Source organism: Lissotriton helveticus, chromosome 1_1, assembly GCF_964261635.1.
Source record: "Lissotriton helveticus chromosome 1_1, aLisHel1.1, whole genome shotgun sequence".
NCBI lineage: Eukaryota > Metazoa > Chordata > Amphibia > Caudata > Salamandridae > Lissotriton > Lissotriton helveticus.
This window is the reverse complement of record NC_136057.1, coordinates 578,009,698-578,031,603: the sequence shown is the minus strand read 5'-3', so window position 1 is coordinate 578,031,603 and position 21,906 is coordinate 578,009,698. Positions and strand designations below refer to the sequence as shown.

The 21,906-nt window shown below is 42.4% G+C and overlaps 1 protein-coding gene across 6 annotated transcripts in view; it reads left to right on the top strand.

Annotated features, from left to right (window-relative positions):
- ABCC9 (ATP binding cassette subfamily C member 9) overlaps positions 1–21,906 on the top strand; it is a 1,243,587-nt gene that overhangs the window by 1,113,171 nt on the left and 108,510 nt on the right. For all 6 annotated transcript variants that reach the window (XM_078674078.1, XM_078674076.1, XM_078674073.1 and 3 more), the window contains one exon: positions 18,308–18,416. In XM_078674078.1, the coding sequence (XP_078530204.1) occupies positions 18,308–18,416 (109 nt within the window). The remainder of the gene's footprint in view (positions 1–18,307; positions 18,417–21,906) is intronic.

Here is a 21,906-nt window from a genome sequence, read left to right as displayed (position 1 = left end):
ATGTACCTGGATGACTGGTAACATGCGGAAGTCAATGCCCTCTTTAAAAAACCACCAGCAGACCTGAACAAAATAGGCAACTTTCAATCCATCTCCCTTCTCCCCTGCTCAGCCAAATTAATCAAGAAGGCCATCGACAACCAACTCTTGTCCTACCTCAAGACTTACCACTAGCTGGCCTACACCCATTCTGGATTCCGAAAGAACCACAGCAACAAAACAACACTCACCATGGCCACCAACAACCTCTGGACCATCCTGGAAACAACTGCTCTCATCCTGTTAGACCTCTGCGGGTTTCAACACCGTATCTCACAACACCCTCATCAGAAGATTCTGCAAGAGAGGCATCCAAGGAGCCACACTCAGCTGCACTTGCCCCTTCCTCATGGGAATAACCCAAAAAGTAAGATTGAAACCCATCACATCAGCGAGCAAAAACCGAAGAGATCATTTGTTAGCCCCATCCTTTTTAACGTCTACATGACACCCTTAGACAACATAATCTATTCCCAGTACATCACCATTGACTCCTATGTCAATGACATCCAACTCATACTCTTAATAATGGACAAGAGAACCACCAACAGAACTACCTTCATGAACTGCATGATCATGGTAGCACAGCGGTTGAGAATCAACTGCTTGAAGGTCAGCTCCGACAAGACAGAAGTACTGGTCTTTGGAAATAAGATCTCACGATAGGACCAACACCCATGATAATAATTGGGGGCCATCCTTGACAACAAGCTAAATGTGATAGCACAAATTAATGCAGTGAGCGCCTCCTATTTCCACATCCTACGCATGCTTCTTAAGATTTTCAAGTGCCTGCCACAGAACACCAGAAGGACTGTCATGCAAACGATCATCACAAGTAGGCTCGAAAACGGCAATGCACTCTACGCCTGAATCTCCAAGAAAATCCTACACAGACCAAAGACCTTTTAGTATGCTGCCACAAGACTCATACTCAACCTCCCATGCTGCGCCCAAATCACACCTTACCTCAAGGAGCTTTGCTGGTTCCCCATTCACAAGGGCTGCCAATTCAAACGTCTTACACACACGTGCAAAGCCTTATACAATACTGGACCAGCATAACTGAACAGCCACATATAGTTCCACCAGTCATCCAACACCTACAATGTGCTTCTCTGCCACTCAAACCCACCCTCTGCATTCACAAAAGCAAAGCAGGAGGTAGCTCATCACCTACATTGCCTCCAAAACATGAAACAACCTTCCTCACCTCCTCAGAGCCTCCTCTTCACTTCTTGAGTCCCGAAAGAAGCTGAAGATCTGGCTCTTTGAATAGGTCAGTTGGGACCACTCGCCATAACACCTGCTCAATCTCCTGGATACTCTAATGGGTAATTCGTTGTGCGCTAGAAATCTCCCTAAAATAACCACTCTTGTACGACTTCCTTATCTTTAGCAGCTTTAAAAATATGGTGTGGAGGAGTGCAGGGTTCATAAAAGCATATACTGAGAAACAAGCACCAAATAAAATGAGGGCCTTTTTTATGAAGAGCATTGAAACAAATGTAAAGGCTTCGAAATATAATTTTTTCATACATGGGTAGCCACTGCAATGCCTGAAGATGTCCAGAAATAGGGAAGTTTGAAGGCAGTTCAGGAAGGAGATGAGCTGCTGCATTCTGAACCAGTGGTGCAGGAAGGTAGTTCTAGTCAATTCAAAGGTTGGCCACCATTTGAAGAATAGAATAGCGAATCCTTTCCAGAAGAAAGGGCAGAATTGTTCTCAAGACCCTGAGATGCAAGAAACAGAATACCTAGGGGCAGATTTATGAAGGCCTTGCGCCGCCGGTGCGTCATTTTTAACATGGGAAAAAGTGACGCACCGGCGGCGCAAGGCCTTCATAAATCTGCCCCCTAGACTTTAGCTATCTTTGAGTTAAACTAAAGTTGGTCCTCGACTGCAGCACCAAAATGAATCACTGTACTTGTAGGGGTAGGGGTAACTGGCCTAGGTATCAGTTCACCTGCTTGATGCCCAAATGTTAATGGACCGCCAGCACTCTGACCTCACTGTTTTCTCTAGTTAAGTTTCAGGCAGTTTATGGACTTCCATTCTGCAACTGCCTTAAGGCCTGAGTGAAAGTTCAAAGAAACTCACCATTGTTGCCATTCAACTTGATGATCTCCTGAGTAGCATCGGCAAAGCACATACACGTAAGATAATATGAACTGGTAAGGGTTGCAAGGACAGCCACATAAAGATTGAAATGCATGGGGCTGAGACTCCAAAGGCTACATATCCGAAAGATGCCATAAAGAGTCTCCACTTTGCTACTGGAAAAGCATATAGGATGCTCTATACATACAGGTTTGATTCTCAGACATTTAGTAGATTAACTTGCAAATGTGTATTACAGTTATTTTGGTTTTCTATTTTGGGAAAGCAGACTCTGAAGACTTTGTAGCTGTAAAGTTGCTTTGAATCAATGACACTGAGTCAAGGCAGCAAGACTAGGTATGAATACTCCTCCTTCAGACATGACAGCATCAGACCAGATCACAAACACTTGGGTACTACGAATTCTCTGAATGCTTCCTCTCTAGCTTCTTCCTCTCTCCCTCTGTTTCTCTCTCTCTCTCTTCCTGGAAGCCTCGTCATGCCTGCTGTAATTAACCATGGGGAACTGGGCAAAGTGACCGAGGCACAAGGAGAAGCACGGGGAAATAAAAGGAGCCCTGAGTCTGTGATCTCCCTTCAGTGAATTTAACTTTTGAGAAAGGGCAGGGACACTTACTATATAGTAATGCACCGTTTGTAAGGCCATCTGAACGTATTATTTATTCAGGCTTCCCTGGTCTGAAAAAGCAACAAGCAAGGCCTTTTTCAGCCACATTGTGGACCTGCCCTTTAACCTCAATCGCAATTTATACTTAATATTTTATTTGAAATGTATCAAGAAAACATAATGCTTGGCACAAAATTCAGGGTGGTAGTTTTACATTTCTTTTTTGTGTTCAAATCTTTTTTATTGAAAAGAAAGGCAGAGATGAGAGCGGCAATACATCATCAGTATCCATATGGTCATATTGGTACAGTGCCGAAATAAAGATGGGTCAAGACATAGAAAATGATACATGAAATGATACATGAAGTAAAATAAGAAAATGAAACCATACAATAAACATCGTTCAGGGTCCATAAAAAGGTCCATAAAGGTCCATAAAAAGGTGATCGCCAATAACCAAACAATAACAAATCATCATCTCATTATTCCTTCAGCTCACAGTTCCGTATAAGCATTTCGATTAGAATTAGCCCAGGTAATACCATGTGATATCTTGTCAAACCTGTAGAGTAAGTCTATAGTTATTTTGCCCATTCATTAAGCGTCGATTTAGTCACATACGTATCTCATGGTGGATAGAAGGTAAAGGAGGCCTCATCTAAGGATAGCCATAATTTTTTGTTGGTGACCTGCCACGGTGACGAGTGCAGCGCGGGATTATCAGTGCCTCTAATGCAGGACAGCCATTCTCTCCAAGCATTAAAGGAAACCTCATTTGCTGTCTTCCAGTTGCATAAAACAACCTTACATGCCAGTGTTAGTAGAAGGTCCAGAAGCTGGCGGTCATGGTCTCCCCCCACTGTCGGGTCTATGGCTCCCAGGATAATATAGATGAATTCTCTTTTGGGCTTTATGGCAAAAATGTGTTCGACATAATCAAAGATTTTTCCCCAGTATGCGTGAAGCATGCGGCAGTTGAATAACATGTGTGCTAGGTCACCAGTACCCAATGAGCAGTTCCAACATGTTGATGTGTCTCGTAGGCCAGCTTTAAATAATCTCTGTGGGGTCCAAAATGTTCCGTTAAGTATCATATACTTAGTCTGTGATAGTATCGGTGACACTTTATGTGTAAGTGCTGATGCGTGTAGTTATTTTGCCCATTCATTAAGCGTCGATTTAGTCACATACGCATCTCATGGTGGATAGAAGGTAAAGGAGGCCTCATCTAAGGATAGCCATAATTTTTTGTTGGTGACCTGCCACGGTGACGAGTGCAGCGCGGGATTATCAGTGCCTCTAATGCAGGACAGCCATTCTCTCCAAGCATTAAAGGAAACCTCATTTGCTGTCTTCCAGTTGCATAAAACAACCTTACATGGCAGTGTTAGTAGAAGGTCCAGAAGCTGGCGGTCATGGTCTCCCCCCACTGTCGGGTCTATGGCTCCCAGGATAATATAGATGAATTCTCTTTTGGGCTTTATGGCAAAAATGTGTTCGACATAATCAAAGATTTTTCCCCAGTATGCGTGAAGCATGCGGCAGTTGAATAACATGTGTGCTAGGTCACCAGTACCCAATGAGCAGTTCCAACATGTTGATGTGTCTCGTAGGCCAGCTTTAAATAATCTCTGTGGGGTCCAAAATGTTCCGTTAAGTATCATATACTTAGTCTGTGATAGTATCGGTGACACTTTATGTGTAAGTGCTGATGCGTGTATCCTGGTCCAGTCTATGTCTATACCGGTGTTATTTGGTTCTGTCTCCCATTTGAGTTCATTACGCCTCATTGCTTTATTAGGCGTCAGAGCAAGTAGCTTATACATTTTTGAGACGAAGTGCCCCGAGGATTGGACGCATGATAGCATAGATTGTAGCCAGGGTGTTGCTAATTTGAATGTGCGTGTAGATAGGGCTGTTTTGAGTTTAAGGAAGGCATAAAAGTCGATCGGTGATAGGGAGTGCCTAGTCTGGAGAGTCAAGAAGGGTAATGGCATATTATTCTCACTGAGATCTGAAATCACGTTGATACCTCTGTCCGACCAATGGTCCCATATGGGGGGCAAACCATTAATTTTGATCAATGGGTTGCGCCACAGGGATGCGGAAGCAGATTTGTGGATCTGCAGACCGGTCTTATGAACTTGATCTAATCGCAGGAGGGCCCTCTTGGTATTAAGCATGATGTATTTAGAGTGCGGGAGGTGTGAAAGGTCCATTGTGAGTGCAGCAGAGAGTGGGGCCTTGCCCATGATGGATTTCTCAATATCAATCCAAAAAGGCGTATAATTTGGGTCTTCGGCAAACCAGGACGCTCCCTGATTGCAGAGAAAGGCGGTCTGGTAATTTTTAAAATTTGGCAAACCTATTCCTCCTCTAAGCTTAGGGAGTTGTAGTTTTTTCATGGCAATTCTGGGCTTTTTCCCTTTCCATAGGAAGTCTGTAAAATATTTATCTATTTTATGCAAAAAATCCTCCGTGAAGGTCATGGGGAGCAAACTCGCCATGTAATTTACTAAGGGGCTGATCATCATCTTTAACGTCTCCGCTCTACCCCACCATGAGAGGAACTTCGGCGACCATCCATCTAGTAGTTTTTGTATTTGTAGTTTTACATTTCTAAAGAAAATAGCCAAAGATGTATTACCCATTGTTTTATAAATGCATGACAGTGTTTTAGTGGGAGTAGGGTTTGAATGTAAAGTGCATTTTTTTTATCTTTCATGAAAAGCTTACAATGAATTTGTTATCAGCAAATGACTATAACAAGATGTTTTGTTTGTGCTGGGCGCTTTGTACAGTGCTATTTTCACTCTTAGTAGTTAGCATTCCGGTATTAGTTATGGCAATCAAGCACAAGCAAAGCCAAACATTCTGATTGCAATTTGAGAAATGACAAATATTAAAAAAACATTCTGCCAAAAAAAAGGATTTTATTCTGTATGCAATACATCTGTGAAATAAAAAAGTTCATATGTAATGATTCGATTTGCTTTTGATGAGTAAAATGGTTCTTCATTGTTGCAAACCCTCGGCACCCCCAACAGTTCTGCTGACTGGTTCTGGTGGTAACTGACTCTGACTGACCCTGGGCTCTGCTTAACCAGGCCCAAGGACAGTGCTTTTCTGAAAAAGACACTTACAATACAGTGACAACACCAACATGCAATAGGGTACAATATGGATTAGGGTACCCCTGTGATTTGCATGACCTCCCCTATAAGACCCTATTACATAATAAAGACAGGGGGCGTTGAAACTATTCTTAAGTCCCTGGTATATAATAGGGCACGGCATTTTTGCGGCACTTCCATGTGAGCACTTCTGAAGCCTGAGGTCAGTTTAAAAGCAGCCCTGTGTTGCAGGATTGCTTTTAAAATGTAAATTGTGCCCAAACTCAACCTTGGTGTTCTGGGCACTTAGAAAATTGTACACTACAATGTGTGGGCCTATTAGGTGCCACCTGCGTCCACCTAGGTGTCCCAGGGGTGGGGTCAGATATTTAAAAGAAGTAACCCTATAATATGAGTTGTATATGTCCTGGGTTTAGTGAAATTGCATATTTCACTCCCAACATTATGGTAAAGTGCTTCCCAAAATATTTTCTTACATATTCAGGACCCCTACATTCTCCCCTAGGAGTCCAGGGGTGTGGAGTCCTGTATATATAAGCACCTTATAAAAGATGTTTCATATGCCGTGGTGTTGGAAACATTGCTCAAGTCAGACAAGAAATTATAAGACGTTTTTGTCTGTAAGCCAAAATTCAGATCCTCTAGTGCTCTGGTCTGATTAGCCAGAGTTAAGTGGATTAGCCAGGCTGCTTTGATGAGGATATAAAGAGCACTTGGGATGGAGAGCCATTCTGGGAGGGCAGAGTCCTTCTCCATAGCAATGCCACAGCAGGAGGGGAGAGACAGTGGAGTAGTGTGGCTCACTGGTTAGAGGCGGCAGGCCTGAGAGCAGAAGTCAGCCCGGGACCAGGGTTCAATTCCCGACGCGGCAGGGTCGTGGACCTTGGTCAGCGGACTCGATAATTCTCGCTTCGGTGCTTACTCTAATCAGGGGTTACACTCGGCAACTCTGGGCATTAGCTTGCCTAATCTCCACAACGGCCCCACCAATTCCGGGGATGCCTGGCTCCACCTTGGGGACTCCCAGCAAGGGACCATCCCACAGGGAAAGCCAGGACGGGTTCCCCAGAGTTATACAGCGCCGGGACGCCCCGTTGCTGGGGCAGCTGTGCGCTTTACAAGTATACTACATTACTACATACAGTGTAAGTCAGGTCCAGTTACGGCCTAACCTTTGAACCCAGCCATTTGGCATACTCAAGGCAGGAATTCCGGATGCAAGGTGAAGGGAAATTATGTAGATGAGCCATCCTGTTTGCTGGTTTAAGTTAGCTCTTCTCCCTCTGCTGAAAATCAGCCATGATGAATTTTGGAGAAATTGTTCTCTCTGGGAGAAGATAGTGCCATACTTTGGAAGATGTTGTCCTAACCTGGGTCGTTGCCCTGCACCACATTGGACAGGAGAGCCCTCCTGTTTGACCCAGAGAACTTGAAATATGTATCTGAGAGGGGGAGAGTCTCTGAGCTCTGCTGCTTGAAACCGAGAGAAGAAGAAGGTACTGCTGCATTATCTGCAACTATAGCACTTTGGATGTACCTTGGTCCAAGAAAAATAAGGAAGGGATGCCCAGCTGGAAACTTGATTTGCATCATCAAGCCCTGCATTCTAATACACTGTGCTTGATGCATTATCTAGAACTATAGCCTTTTGTTGTTTTTTTTTGTTTGTTTTTTTATTGATTTTTCCCCAAGCACATTGGAAACAATACATAACAATCAGAATGATTATGAAACAATGTATACCTAGGAGAAATAACACAAAGAGGAAAACAGAAAACAAAAAAATACAAACAGATTATAAAAATATATATATATATGAAAAGAGGCAAAAAGAGCAAATAATTACAATAGACAAAAACAGATGAAGGTGCGACTGACCCCATTTAACTATCGTTATTGCTTTTAAACCCTTAAACTATATTTTACTTACTAAACACTGTTCGACCCGCCAGACCCCCCCAACATCCAATCTCGAATGGGTGCCCAGATTTTAGCCACAAATCTTCTCTTCCTATTCCCTTTACTTCTGTAAATTGCCACCTCGAAGCTATACATAGCCAGCAATCTTACTCTCCAATTCAAAAGAAATTTGGAGGCTCAGAGCTAATCGAACTCACTGGTAATACATGCTCTGACCACTGCCATCATCATAAACTAAAGTACGACTTCAGCATTATTTATTATAATGGGCCATGACTCCGACCCCACCCCCAAAATCACAAGTTCACGCGTAAGGGTTATCTGCTTTTGAAACAAAATATTTAAAAACCCTTCCACATCCTGAAAAAACCCTACTAATTTTGGACAGGAAAAGAACATAAGGATGGAATCGGCCGCTAACAGCCCACAATGATTGCACATATCCCCACCTGTTTTTCCCCACCAAGACACCTTCCTAGGTGAGTAATAGAAGTCCCACAAAGCTACAATGTCTGCCGGTCATCAAAACACTATTGGCCAGTTCCAACGATCTACGAATATTAAGGCCTACCACACCAAATGTTTGCTCTCATTTTAATTGACAGTTATCCAATTCATCTGGTAAGGCTGCGACCAGTTGTTGTTAAAATTGCCCAATCGAAGTCTTCTTACTCATTTTCCCGATTAGCTCAATTTTACCTACTTGAAATCCCTTATTAGGACCAAATTTAGCCATAAAGCTCTGAATTTGCAAGTATTTAAAAAAGTCTCCACTGTCCAGGGTAAACTTTTCTCTGAGCTCTGAAAATACCATCAAGTCCCCATGATCCAACAGAAGAACTATAGCCTTCTGGGTATAATTGTTTCAAGAGGGAAGAAAGTGGGCTCGCTGCAAGCTACTGGTTAACAGAGCTTACCTGCATCAACTCCACCAAGAGTCTCCTGCCTGGAGTGTATCCAGTAGACTTTTACGTGTGTTATCCAGGTGCATTGTGGGAATTGTGGTCCCAACCTTTCAAGGACCCTCTAGGAGATTCCAGACCCTTGGATTGTGTTTTGGACAGTTTGGACCCGCAGGAGGAACTTCAGGAAGAAGTTCTTTACTGAATCCGGCCTGCTGGAGGAGACTACATGATGTCCTGTGAGAAATCCTCCAAGAAAAATTTCTAATTTTGAAGGTAAAATCTTGATCAGGGCCTTTTGCTTAGTGTATCTGACCTGGGCTCCATCGCTATTGGCTGCAAACTTTGACGGTGTCCCAGTCAGAGGAAATCAAATGTCCAAAAGTGGCACTATTGGTTTCTAAGCAAGTGTAAAATCTTTCTAAATTCTTATCTCGTGTTCCCTACAGTGGATTTCTTTGTCTTGGTGTCAATTTAAAGATAAAATATTTCATATTTATATAAATTGACTAGCAGCCCGTCCCGACGTTGTCCGGGCATGAAAACAGAATGTCTTCAATGGTTCGGGTAGGTAATAATACTGTATTTCAAAACCTTAACACGCTCCAGCCGCGAACATGTTTTTATTTTAAAACCTTAACACGCTCCAGCCGCGAACGTGTTTGTCCGCTGTAGCCGACGCCACTGCAATATGTACCTTAACACGCTCCAGCCGCGAACGTGTTTGTCCGCTGTAGCCAACGCCACTGCAATATGTACCTTAACACGCTCCAGCCGCGACCGTGTTTGTCCATTGTAGCCGACGCCACTGCAATATGCAAACTGTGTCCGCTCCAGCTCCTGGAATGTTGATGCATTCTTGGGCCTGAAGTATGTTGAGCAGGCACGTGACCACTGGGTTTTTAATTAATGCTCTCCTGTGATCAAGACGTCAAGGACGTCGAAACGCGTTAGGTAATGAGCTTTGTCTGAACAGGATGTGACGAATAAATGTCAGCTGCATCATTAGACACTGTGGAGCCCTGTTCTTGTTCGTGGCTGAACGCGCAGTTTTTCCAGGATCTCTGTCCCTGGCTTGAGCTCGCCCTGCAGGACCGGCGGCCCCCAGCAAAGCGGAGGTGTCTTTTGTGATATTGAATGAGGGGGCATGGACCGCTCCTCATCGTTTGCCAGCTCAAATGGACATTCCGTGGCAATATGGCAAAGACGAGCGAGAAAGGGAGATAGGAGAGGGCACGCCTCTCTTTGGAACAGTGCAGATGTAGCATGTATTAAACATCTTGGGGGCAACCATCGGTACTATGCAACATTACATGAATGGCATCAACTGGGGACAGCACTGCAATTTTGAAAATAACGCTATCAAGCATCACTTTAAATAACTTGCACGTCCCTAAATGACTATGTTGATGCATTCTGGGGCCTGAAGTATGTTGAGCAGGCACGTGACCACTGGGTTTTTAATTAATGCTCACCTGTGATCAAGACGTCAAGGACGTCGAAACGCGTTAGGAAATGAGCTTTGTCTGAACAGGATGTGACGAATAAATGTCAGCTGCATCATTAGAGACTGTGGAGCTTAATTCTTGTTCGTAATTTCAAAAAGGGGGTGGTGATGGACAGAGTATCTGAGTTAATCAGAACACTCCTACCCAGTCAACAGATCAGGGCTTGATCCATCACCGTTTTTTAGCTCACTGCACCATCCCAGTTCAGAACCTGGCTACATGCAAATTAGTCTGTCCCTGGCCCAGTGCATCATGGGAACAGGGCAGACCAAACTACTAAGCCAATTCTTTACGGGAAAGGAAACAAGCTTCCGGGGACCGGTTTCTGGCATTACAGCCGTCTTCGGCCCGGCTTGCTTGAATCCTGATGGTGCAGTGAGCAAGGGACTCATGTCTGAGCATACCCTTCCACACTTATGGTGGCCAAAATAATTTCTTTAAGGGGGTGCTGATGGACAGAGTATTTGAGTTAATCAGAACACTCCTACCCAGTCAACAGATCAGGGCTTGATCCATCACTGTTTTTTAGCTCACTGCACCATCCCAGTTCAGAACCTGGCTACATGCAAATTAGTCTGTCCCTGGCCCAGTGCATCATGGGAACAGGGCAGACCAAACTACCAAGCCTGTTCTTGTTCGTGGCTGAACGCACAGTTTTTCCAGGATCTCCGTTCCTGGCTTGAGCTCGCCCTGCAGGACCGGCGGCCCCCGGCAAAACGAAGGTGTCTTTTGTGATATTGGATGAGGGGGCATGGACCGCTCCTCGTCGTTTACCAGCTCAAATGGACATTCCGTGGCAATATGGCAAAGACGAGCGAGAAAGGGAGATAGGAGAGGGCACGCCTCTCTTTGGAACGGTGCAGATGCAGCATGTATTGAACATCTTGGGGGCAACCATCGGCACTATGCAACATTACATGAATGGCATCAACTGGGGACAGCACTGCAATTTTGAAAATAACGCTATCAAGCATCACTTTAAATAACTTGCACGTCCCTAAATGACTATGTTGATGCATTCTGGGGCCTGAAGTATGTTGAGCAGGCACGTGACCACTGGGTTTTTAATTAATGCTCACCTGTGATCAAGACGTCAAGGACGTCGAAACGCGTTAGGAAATGAGCTTTGTCTGAACAGGATGTGACGAATAAATGTCAGCTGCATCATTAGAGACTGTGGAGCTTAGTTCTTGTTCGTAATTTCAAAAAGGGGGTGGTGATGGACAGAGTATCTGAGTTAATCAGAACACTCCTACCCAGTCAACAGATCAGGGCTTGATCCATCACCGTTTTTTAGCTCACTGCACCATCCCAGTTCAGAACCTGGCTACATGCAAATTAGTCTGTCCCTGGTCCATTGCATCATGGGAACAGGGCAGACCAAACTACTAAGCCAATTCTTTACGGGAAAGGAAACAAGCTTCCGGGGACCGGTTTCTGGCATTACAGCCGTCTTCGGCCCGGCTTGCTTGAATCCTGATGGTGCAGTGAGCAAGGGACTCATGTCTGAGCATACCCTTCCACACTTATGGTGGCCAAAATAATTTCAAAAAGGGGGTGGTGATGGACAGAGTATTTGAGTTAATCAGAACACTCCTACCCAGTCAACAGATCAGGGCTTGATCCATCACCGTTTTTTAGCTCACTGCACCATCCCAGTTCAGAACCTGGCTACATGCAAATTAGTCTGTCCCTGGCCCAGTGCATCATGGGAACAGGGCAGACCAAACTACCAAGCCTGTTCTTGTTCGTGGCTGAACGCACAGTTTTTCCAGGATCTCCGTTCCTGGCTTGAGCTCGCCCTGCAGGACCGGCGGCCCCCAGCAAAGCGGAGGTGTCTTTTGTGATATTGGATGAGGGGGCATGGACCGCTCCTCGTCGTTTACCAGCTCAAATGGACATTCCGTGGCAATATGGCAAAGACGAGCGAGAAAGGGAGATAGGAGAGGGCACGCCTCTCTTTGGAACGGTGCAGATGCAGCATGTATTGAACATCTTGGGGGCAACCATCGGCACTATGCAACATTACATGAATGGCATCAACTGGGGACAGCACTGCAATTTTGAAAATAACGCTATCAAGCATCACTTTAAATAACTTGCATGTCCCTAAATGACTATGTTGATGCATTCTGGGGCCTGAAGTATGTTGAGCAGGCACGTGGCCACTGGGTTTTTAATTAATGCTCACCTGTGATCAAGAAGTCAAGGACGTCAAAACGCGTTAGGAAATGAGCTTTGTCTGAACAGGATGTGACGAATAAATGTCAGCTGCATCATTAGACACTGTGGAGCTCTGTTTTTCTTCGTGGCTGAACGCGCAGTTTTTCCAGGATCTCTGTTCCTGGCTTGAGCTTGCCCTGCAGGACCGGCGGCCCCCAGCAAAACGGAGGTGTCTTTTGTGATATATATATATATATACACGAAAACTCTTCCACGCCACTTCCAATCCCCACTCGGACTGGCGTAGCGATAACCAGGAGACGGACCACTGGATCAGGTTACAGGTTCTTTATTTAGCAATTCAGCTGGTAAAATATATTTATATATATATATATATATATATATATATATATAAATATTTGCTACTCCGCCTTTAGTTGATTCCTTAGTCAGAACAAAGACAGGCACAGACCCATTAACTCGCGTTGATGCGTTTGTTCTAGACTGTTCGCCATTATGCGTTTCGGCCTTCCGCGGCCTTGATCACATGCCAGTGCTGCATTGTGGGATATAAATATTTTAAGTGACTAGTGCTTTAACCCGACCCATCGACACTGAAAACAGACTGCTTACACATGTACATCAATATTTGATTACAGTAATGATAAAATATGGGTTAAAATCACTGTAAAATACCTGTTAAAACCTACGTTATCAAAAATTCACAATCAGATTTGTATCGGCATGCTAAGAATTTACATTTACAAAGATTTTCTTCACATTGACAATGCTGGTTTAAATGCTCATTTGTCTTTTTAACATGTGTAATCTACAATTGTCACTAAGCAGTCTGAAAACAAACCTCTTAAAAAGTACTTAAAGAATAAAGTGCAAAAGTGCATCACCCTTCTACCAAAGTAATAACTCAATTTAAAGTGCCCACGTGCCTAAATAAACCCAATTAAACAGATATTTTTTGATAAGTAGCAGCCACAATTCATATAAAATAACATAAAATCGTTTTTCCTTTTCTCTGCAGTTTTCAATTCCCTCTACAATCATGATGTATCCTTCAATATTGAATCAATTACATCATTTATGTCAAGCTTGCACTCTGCAGGATCCTCATGTAGCAACAATGCTCCACCACCGGACCCTCCGAACACCCCGAATGTAATACACAGGGTGTTCAAACGATACGGTGAGGGAAAAAACCCAAAAAGGGGAAAAAACCCAAAAGAAAAAGATAAGGAGGGAAGGGGCAGCAATGGAACAGAAGCTGTAACAAAGAGCATACAACGGTTAATACAATGTAAAAAGAAAACCTACTCTCAGTATATTCTCACTACTCGGCGCTACATATAAATCACCTGTAAACATGACTTGCACCAGCCCTTCCCACTGGGTCTTCTAATATTCCATGTACTCTGTACAAACATAAGAACAACAGGTTAACATGTGGAAATCGAACTCGATCCTATGAATTCTTAATGTTCACGCTAACACCTACCCCTTCTCTCTGCAACTGATGCTCTATATAAGGGGATCCGTAAGAAAACATACACAGCCACAGCGCAGGGTGTTTATGTTCAACTCCATTGAATTCATGAAAGTGAATCTTTGCAAACACACCCTGTGTTCCCAAAATCAAGAAAAAAGAAAGAACCCAAATACGGCAAGGCGTAGTTGAATCACTACTGCCCTCCGCTTTGGTATCTGTAATCCTCCAAAAGAAATAAGATCAAATACTCGTCATGTATTCATGACGGTAATGCGGAGGTATGTGACTCCACCCCCTGCATTCCGCCACTCCAAGAAGAACAAACATCCAAGGTAAGAAGTAACCAAAAATAAGAGTACGCCCAGCTCTAACAACACAAATATTTTTTTTGGTCTGGACTCTCAAGACAATAACAAACAAAAATCCAATAGTACACAGAAGCCACTGATAACACACGCGCAGAGCAGCGCTCGCTCTTGTTACAAGAGGGCGTTTTTTCTCTGAGCTCCGGCCCCTTCGCCCGGGCAGGAATTACATCAGGCATGCACAGAACCTCAGGACAGCTGTCCTGAGCAGCAAACCAGGAATAACGAGCCCCGACCACCGGGACCCGCCCAGCATATCACCAATACGCTGAGGATCATGGGTAATGTAGTTTTATGCCTAGGGATCATGGGACATGTAGTTTTAGGTAGGCTCGCTCGCTCTAGATCCTGACAATTTATCAATTATATACCTGTTCATTGGTTAACAGTTATCATATTGAATGGTAGGGTGTAGTTTGTATCCACCTGTAGTAACACATGCATGATGACCAATTGACAATCAATTATCAGTAGTACAGACAGGTAAACAGATTCTCGCTGGTATTCAGGCCCCCTGGGATTTTGGTATCCAATTCTAGTACATAGCGTGTTTACAACCTTCTTAACATGGAAACTCTATTGACCCCTCTCCTGTGAATCGGACTGCGACCAATAAGTAATGCTTAAGATGTTTCAAATTATTGTTATGTTTGTCTTTAAAATGGCGGGCTACTGGATAGGTGGGGTCCGAATTTGTGATTGCACTAATGTTTTGGAATATGCGTTTGTGGGCCTGTAATTTGGGGCTCCCAATATATTGGAGTCCACAGGAACATTCCAGCCAACTAGCCTTCCTACAGTGAAACTGGCTTTTGGGTGCTAATCACTGTAAGGATGTGTTAACTTTAAGTTTCTACATGTCCAACTTATAAATATCATGCACAATGTCTTGTCGGCTATAAGTCCTTCATAGGGGTGACCTATTCATGTTTAAGGCGGGGTCTCCTGTTAAAAGGGGACGATTCATAGATTGAGCTGCAGTTTTAAAACTGCAGCAGCTGTGCTACAGTGGTAGACCTGGAGTAATGTTGGTCTTGTAACAGAAGTGGATGAAATAGTAGTGCTGTAGTCCATAACTCATACTTAACTTTCCATGCCATGAGCGTATTTTGGGGCATCATATATTATGGCTAATGAGAAAATTAAATATGCCAATTTGGAGTGAGATAATTTTGACATTTATAGGGGTCAAAGCACCTACACTGAGGACTGGTTAGCACTGTCAAAAACACAGCATCATAAGTCCACAAAAAAATTGAATTGACCATGCAAAAAGAGGCACTTTCTCACAGAATCTTGTTTAAGAAAGCCAGTTTTTTCTTTAGAAAAAAAAGTTAAACCAGAAGAAACATTTAATTTGCTCCAACATCAAAGATAAGCCCAAAATAACTGCACTCAGGCGATGTTAAACCTCCCACCTATAACGAGACACCACAAATCCTGCAGTTGAATTGTCTGTTCACAAGAGGAATCAAAATAATATATCAATGTATTTTGTCATTTATTTTATAAAAGATTTTGATACAGTGCACATTTGTATTAAAACAGTAGTGATGTACAGTATATGATATTCAAATAAGAACATAGTCAGTAATAGCAAAAAAAATTGAATATATGTTACAAAAGGTACTCATTATGAGAACCCACATAAAAATTCGATTGTGAACCTTTAGTGCAGGTAAAAGATGCTGTTAGAGGTGAGTATGGTGTGAAAGGAGAACCATATGTGCATCCAGGAAATTCTAAGGGGAAACAAGTAGGGGGTCGAGAGCTTGGGAGTAATCAAAAGAAAAGGGGGGCTGAGGTGGGAGGATGCATCCACTGCATGTAAAAGGTGATGGGGAAGTAGGAGTGAAAGGGGGATGAATCTAAGGTTGCAATGGAATTGATTGTAGCTCCAGGTGCTAAACCATCAACTTCTGCTTCAAATATGGAGTTAGACCTGTCATCCTTAGGGTGGTCTTTCCCCCACCCTTTTTGCCTCTCCGTTTTGCTGATTCTTTTTGTCCGCCTTGGGACTGCTAACCTGTGCTAAAATGCATGTTCATCTCCCCCTACAATGATGATATTGGTGTATACCTGATTGATATATTTGTTGTACTGGCAAGTCCCATGTAAATTGGAATACCTTATACTCAGTGCCTGTATCTCAAATGCTACTAGTGGGCCTGCAGCACTCATAGTGCCACTCACATAAGTAGCCTTTCAACCCTGTCTCAGACTGGCCACTGAAGTGCCTGTGTGTGGAATTTACTGCTATTTGGTCCTATTTAATTTAATAAGCTATATTTCTAAACCTGTGTGGAGTCTTTTTGTGGTGTATTCATTGTATTACAGTGTGGGTGTGGTGCACAAATACTTTAGATATTGCCTCTTTTGATAAGCCTGCCTGCTTTGTGCCAAGCTACCGGAGGGTGAGCACGTTTGCTCAGTTGAGTATCTAGCTTACCCTGACTAGAGTGGTGAGTTTTGCCTGGCCAGGGGGTATACCTAAGCTAACCAGAAACCCATTCATTACATGTGGGACAAATCATACCTTGTTTAATCTACTCTGCGTAGGTACCAATCTTTGAATGTTATCCTGCAAATCACATTCTTCAGAAACTATATGTACTTTTGCTGTACTGTTCCCATTAGATTACACTTCGGAAAAATACCCTCTGCCTCCACCGTTGTTGCACACATATTTACAGCTAGACAAAACTTAGAGCTTGCCAGAGATCCACATAGCTAGTATGCATCATTCACTTCTCTCCCAACCGTTCATCAGTGTGTATTGCATACAACATAGTCCTTGGTCTTCTGCTCAGTACTTAAGCATCACCATTAGGTTGTACTTGAACAAGCTAAATATTGTTCTTGGATTTTCCGAATGCATCCCAAAACAAGCCGGACTCTAATTAATTGCTTAGGGATGTTTTCAAATTCTCTCAAAGATCCCAAGTTTCTTAACTCAGTTAATGTAAAATATAGCTTTATGTAAAATGTATACATCCATAAAATAATTCACTCCTCAGCCAGTTCAGAAATTACGTAAGATGAGACATTTAAAAAAAAGTGCAGTAGCAAACGGATTAATTTTTGAGTCACAGGGCCTGTTTTAGGCTTTAATAAACAGAGTAAAAACAGAATAAAGACAGACAGGGTAGCAGAGGACTTTACGTCCCCCATCCTGCTGTTTTGCCACCCAGAACATTTAGAGATATCTAAGGGCTGTGCGGATATCTCTATACATTGGCATGATCTGCTGCCATGGCAGTTCCTGTCTATGCAGGAAAGATTTCACAGAAGTCTCAATGAAACATGATGGCCAGCTGTCAAACATTTCCATTTTGTTTCCAGAAATCAACTTCTAAAAGAGTTTGCTTTCGAAAACTAAAAACCCAATGGCTCAAACACCATAGGAGTTTTCTCCCATGGTGTGTAGTTCATATTTCTTTTTTGTACTGCCCTCACCACCGGGATATACCTTGCAGTGATGGGCAGTAACAAAATGCAATTCGACTTTCCACTCTAAATAAGGCAACTGTTTGGATGGCTTACTTCCAGTGACCCCTATTCCCTCAGGCTGTTGGAGAAAAGGTTACATGGACAGAGTACATTTTACTCCATCAGTGTAAATCTAGTGGTCTGTCCACCTCTAATTGGGGCAGGTAGACTGAGAGTTTGGCAGAGAGTATACTTTGTCGCCATTGTGACGAAGAACCCTTTCCACAAAATTCTATATTAGCCACAAAATACCTAAAATAGTGTTTTCAGTTTCTTATATTTCTTTCTATTAAGTACTATAGAATTTTAATAGACATACTAGAGCCAATATACAGTTGTTTTTAAAGAAATCGAATAATGGATGCATTTGTCAGTTTCCAGATTATCCTTCTGATTATTTAATTTGTTGCCTTTGGACTACATTTTCTACTCCTACAACCTTCCAACCCTACTCCTACACGTACATTAGTCATCCCCACTGTTCTCTTTATATTAAAGTGAAAATATCTTCTTCCATGAGCAAATATTAACTATACATTTGTCTTTAATTTTGACAGGAAAAATTGTAATTGACGGGATTGACATTGCCAAACTACCTTTACATACTCTACGTTCCAGGCTTTCAATCATTCTTCAGGACCCAATACTTTTCAGTGGCTCTATTCGGTAAGCGGCCCCAATCTACAGTTAGACTGTACCAAAACATAATGGTTTAATTTTGTGTGCATGTGTGTCTCACTGTTTTAAATATTTGCTCTTTAAAAACAAATAAACAATACTATTTTCTCAATTAAGTAGCGGCGAAACATGTCTCTCTCTTTTCTTCTGTCTTATACTTGGTCATTAAAACTATTATATTTCATCAAACAATCTGAATATGTAATAAATGATATTACAGAGCTCTGTCAAAAATAATTTCTATTTGTAGAATTGTGCTACCTAAAATCTGCCTTATTTAAAAGTGTTGATAAATAAGAGGAACAAAAAAATAAACTACCATTTTGTAACATTTTGTCATACATTAGAACTTTTTAATACTTAACTAACCAATATTAGTGAAATAATTCCATCTTATTTTATCAATAGCTTAAGTGGAAATTCGGAGGGCTGCACATATTCATGCCTAATGTGGTACAAGACAAATAGAGGGCACATTTGGCAGGTTTTCTCTGTATTCATTCTCAACTGACTATGCTAGGAATTCTCTTTACAGTGCAAGATTTAGGATTCCTCCAATGAGAATGTGTTGAACTCTACAATGACTAAAGTCAATTTATAAAGAAAACATAAGGTCCAGTTTAACTCAGACACTAAACCACATCTGCTCAAAATGCACAAATTATGTGAGACATAGTTTGACCTTTCTGAACCTCATCAGGAAACTACCTCTGGAGTACCAAAGAAACATTGACATAAAGGACCCTAAGCAGCATTTCTATGTCTTAATGGAATTCAATCAGAAAAACAAAAACTGGTTACTGAAAATGCTTCCGTTATTGTTACTATTTTTGTGTTCACTCTGGCATTACAGACAGGGACCAGTTTTACACATATCAGTCTTAACCTGCCCAAAACTAATCAAGCCAGTCAAAATTGCTTGGCATGCCCACTCTAAATTAGTATCCAAGCACACAGATGTTTTGTAGATTTTGTGTCATTTGAGATAACTTCTTCAGAACAGTTGTTTATTCAGACTAGGTAGGATATATTCAACGGTTCAAAAATTAACTGAAAGTGATTTTATCAGGTGAAAGTCTAGTTTCAAGTGAACTCACTCACTTGACAGAGCTGTAATTCAAGCGATTAACACCTTGCTTATAATTAAAACTGATTGTGTCATGATTAAATCCTTGCATATGGAACACTGAGCAGAATCCATACAACTGACCCAGTTTAATGAGCATCACTGGAGGAAATTAGGATCCGATATTGATATATTGCCCTATGAGATAAAACGTATTGCTTTCCACCAGATTATTTGCATTTACAAGAAACACTATCACAAGCAAAATCTTTAGTGCTCCCTTTATGATTAAGGAGCTTTTCGTGGTCCCCTTGTTGATAAATACTCTGGCCCTCCAAAATGTCACCGCTAAAAGTGATAGAGGTAAAAAAAAAAGGAAACGTCAAGGTATCAGTTGGACACATTACAACATTGTTCACAGATAACAGCACCTCCTTTTTTCAAAACATATTCAAGACAAATGTTATAGCTATGTGCTTGACAGTAAATTATTCAAATATTACAAATAATTGGAACAGAAATTGGAATATCACTGAAAAGTAGCAAAATATCAACTCAAATGGCAAAATAGCTTTTGTAGTAGTACTATAAGATATATCTTCTAGTCTCTGAATCCTTTCTTCATTGCTCTTTCATACTATATCAGTGCTCTCAACAATTCCCATTGACCTTAGTTCATTAAAGAGATACTGGAATAGATAGACAGGCGTTGTTCTCTCTTTTACTTCACATATTAAAATAATTTTACTCACATGCTTCTTTTGCATCTATAAGAGTCCAGGCCTCTGGCTGTCAGAATATAATGTGAAGAACCAGTAACGTGAGTCCCCCCTGGTGTAGGATTCCCATCAACGGTCTTGTGATGATCAATATTATCATTTGGTAGTCCTAATCGGGTATTGTGTCTCTAGATCATTGAGACCGGCATACCCCGAAAACCAGATAAGGGGTAGCGACCCACAATCACTTGGTACTACCACATGTTGTTGATGTGGTGGGAAGTGCAGTGTAAAAATATAATAAGTGGTGATTTTAAAAAAGGATAGGGAGCTCAACCCAGAAAACTTTAATAATTGCTTGCCCCTTCCTTGCTAAAAACAAGAACAGTGAAATATCGTCACCGCAGTACATACAAATAGCTGCGGGGAGACCAACATGTTTCAGCCACTCAGGGATTAGTCCTTCGGCTTTCGTCAGGGTCTCTGTTCTATACCAATACTACTGCATCAGTCGTGAATAAGGTGTGAAAAAATATATGAAAAAAACACACAAGTGAAAAAACCAACAAAGGATACAATTTTCCTTCAGTTGCTTCAACTCCTCTCTTCGGCACCTGGTTGAATATGTACTATTTAGGGAGGACAAACGTACAGGAAAAACACAATCTATTACCCTGGTCTGTAAGCAGCATAATAACTTCTTTAACAACAATGTATATACCAGCTAATTTACTCACCCAGTGTGTCCGGGGAGTGGACCTCACCTCTTCCTGGACCTGGCTCAGGATATGTGAGACCCCGCTCTACAATAACAAAAACCGACTACGTCAGCTACAACAACCGGGCAACCAAACATGTAGCTACTCTGGTAGTGTTTATGTCTACGTAATCTAAGGTATTCTGTATATGGAGTCAAATGGCCCCCATCGATAAGTTCACAACACACCTGCCCTCCACCTCCCTGCAAACTACAGGCTGAAGTAAAGAAGGGTTCACATCATTACAAATATGTAGCGCAAAGCTAACAGAATGGCCTGCCCAAAGCGTCTAGCTGCTAAGGCAGGTAATCATACCTGTCCGTCGGTGTCCCGGGCCGTGACTGAGTCAGGGGGAGGCACCATCCCCAAAGGACTCTGACTACTTCACAGTTTGGCCGGGGGACACTCAACCAATCACAACCAGTGAGGGAGGGGCTGGCCAAATCGCAGCCTCCTCATCTATCACCCTGTCTAAGTATTATATTAATGTGAATGCCGCGTACCTCATTATTACCGCCTGCCCTTGATTACAGGACCAGATATCTCAACTGTCCCGCGCGGTGTTTACACTAGCAATGAGGCACTGAGCGCGTCCTCTCGCGAGAACGGGCCGATCTAGAACTACAAGGTGACATCATGTCATAGATGTTTGTAGTTCTAGTCCACAACGCGGAAGGGATTCCGGATTGTTGCTCCTAGCGTAGCCCAGAGCGATGTCACATGGGCCGCCTGAGCTCAGGACCGGCTGGGAAGTAACTCGGCCTGGATACAGTTAGCTTCCCACCCTGGGGGTATGCATATAACTGGATTCTGTCAAGCGCTCGTTCAGCCAATAAAAAAGAACTACACGATGACATCATGTCAAAAATAAGTGTAGTTTTTTATTCTACTTCTGGTGAAGCACTCGTTCAGCCAATACACAAGAACTACACGAT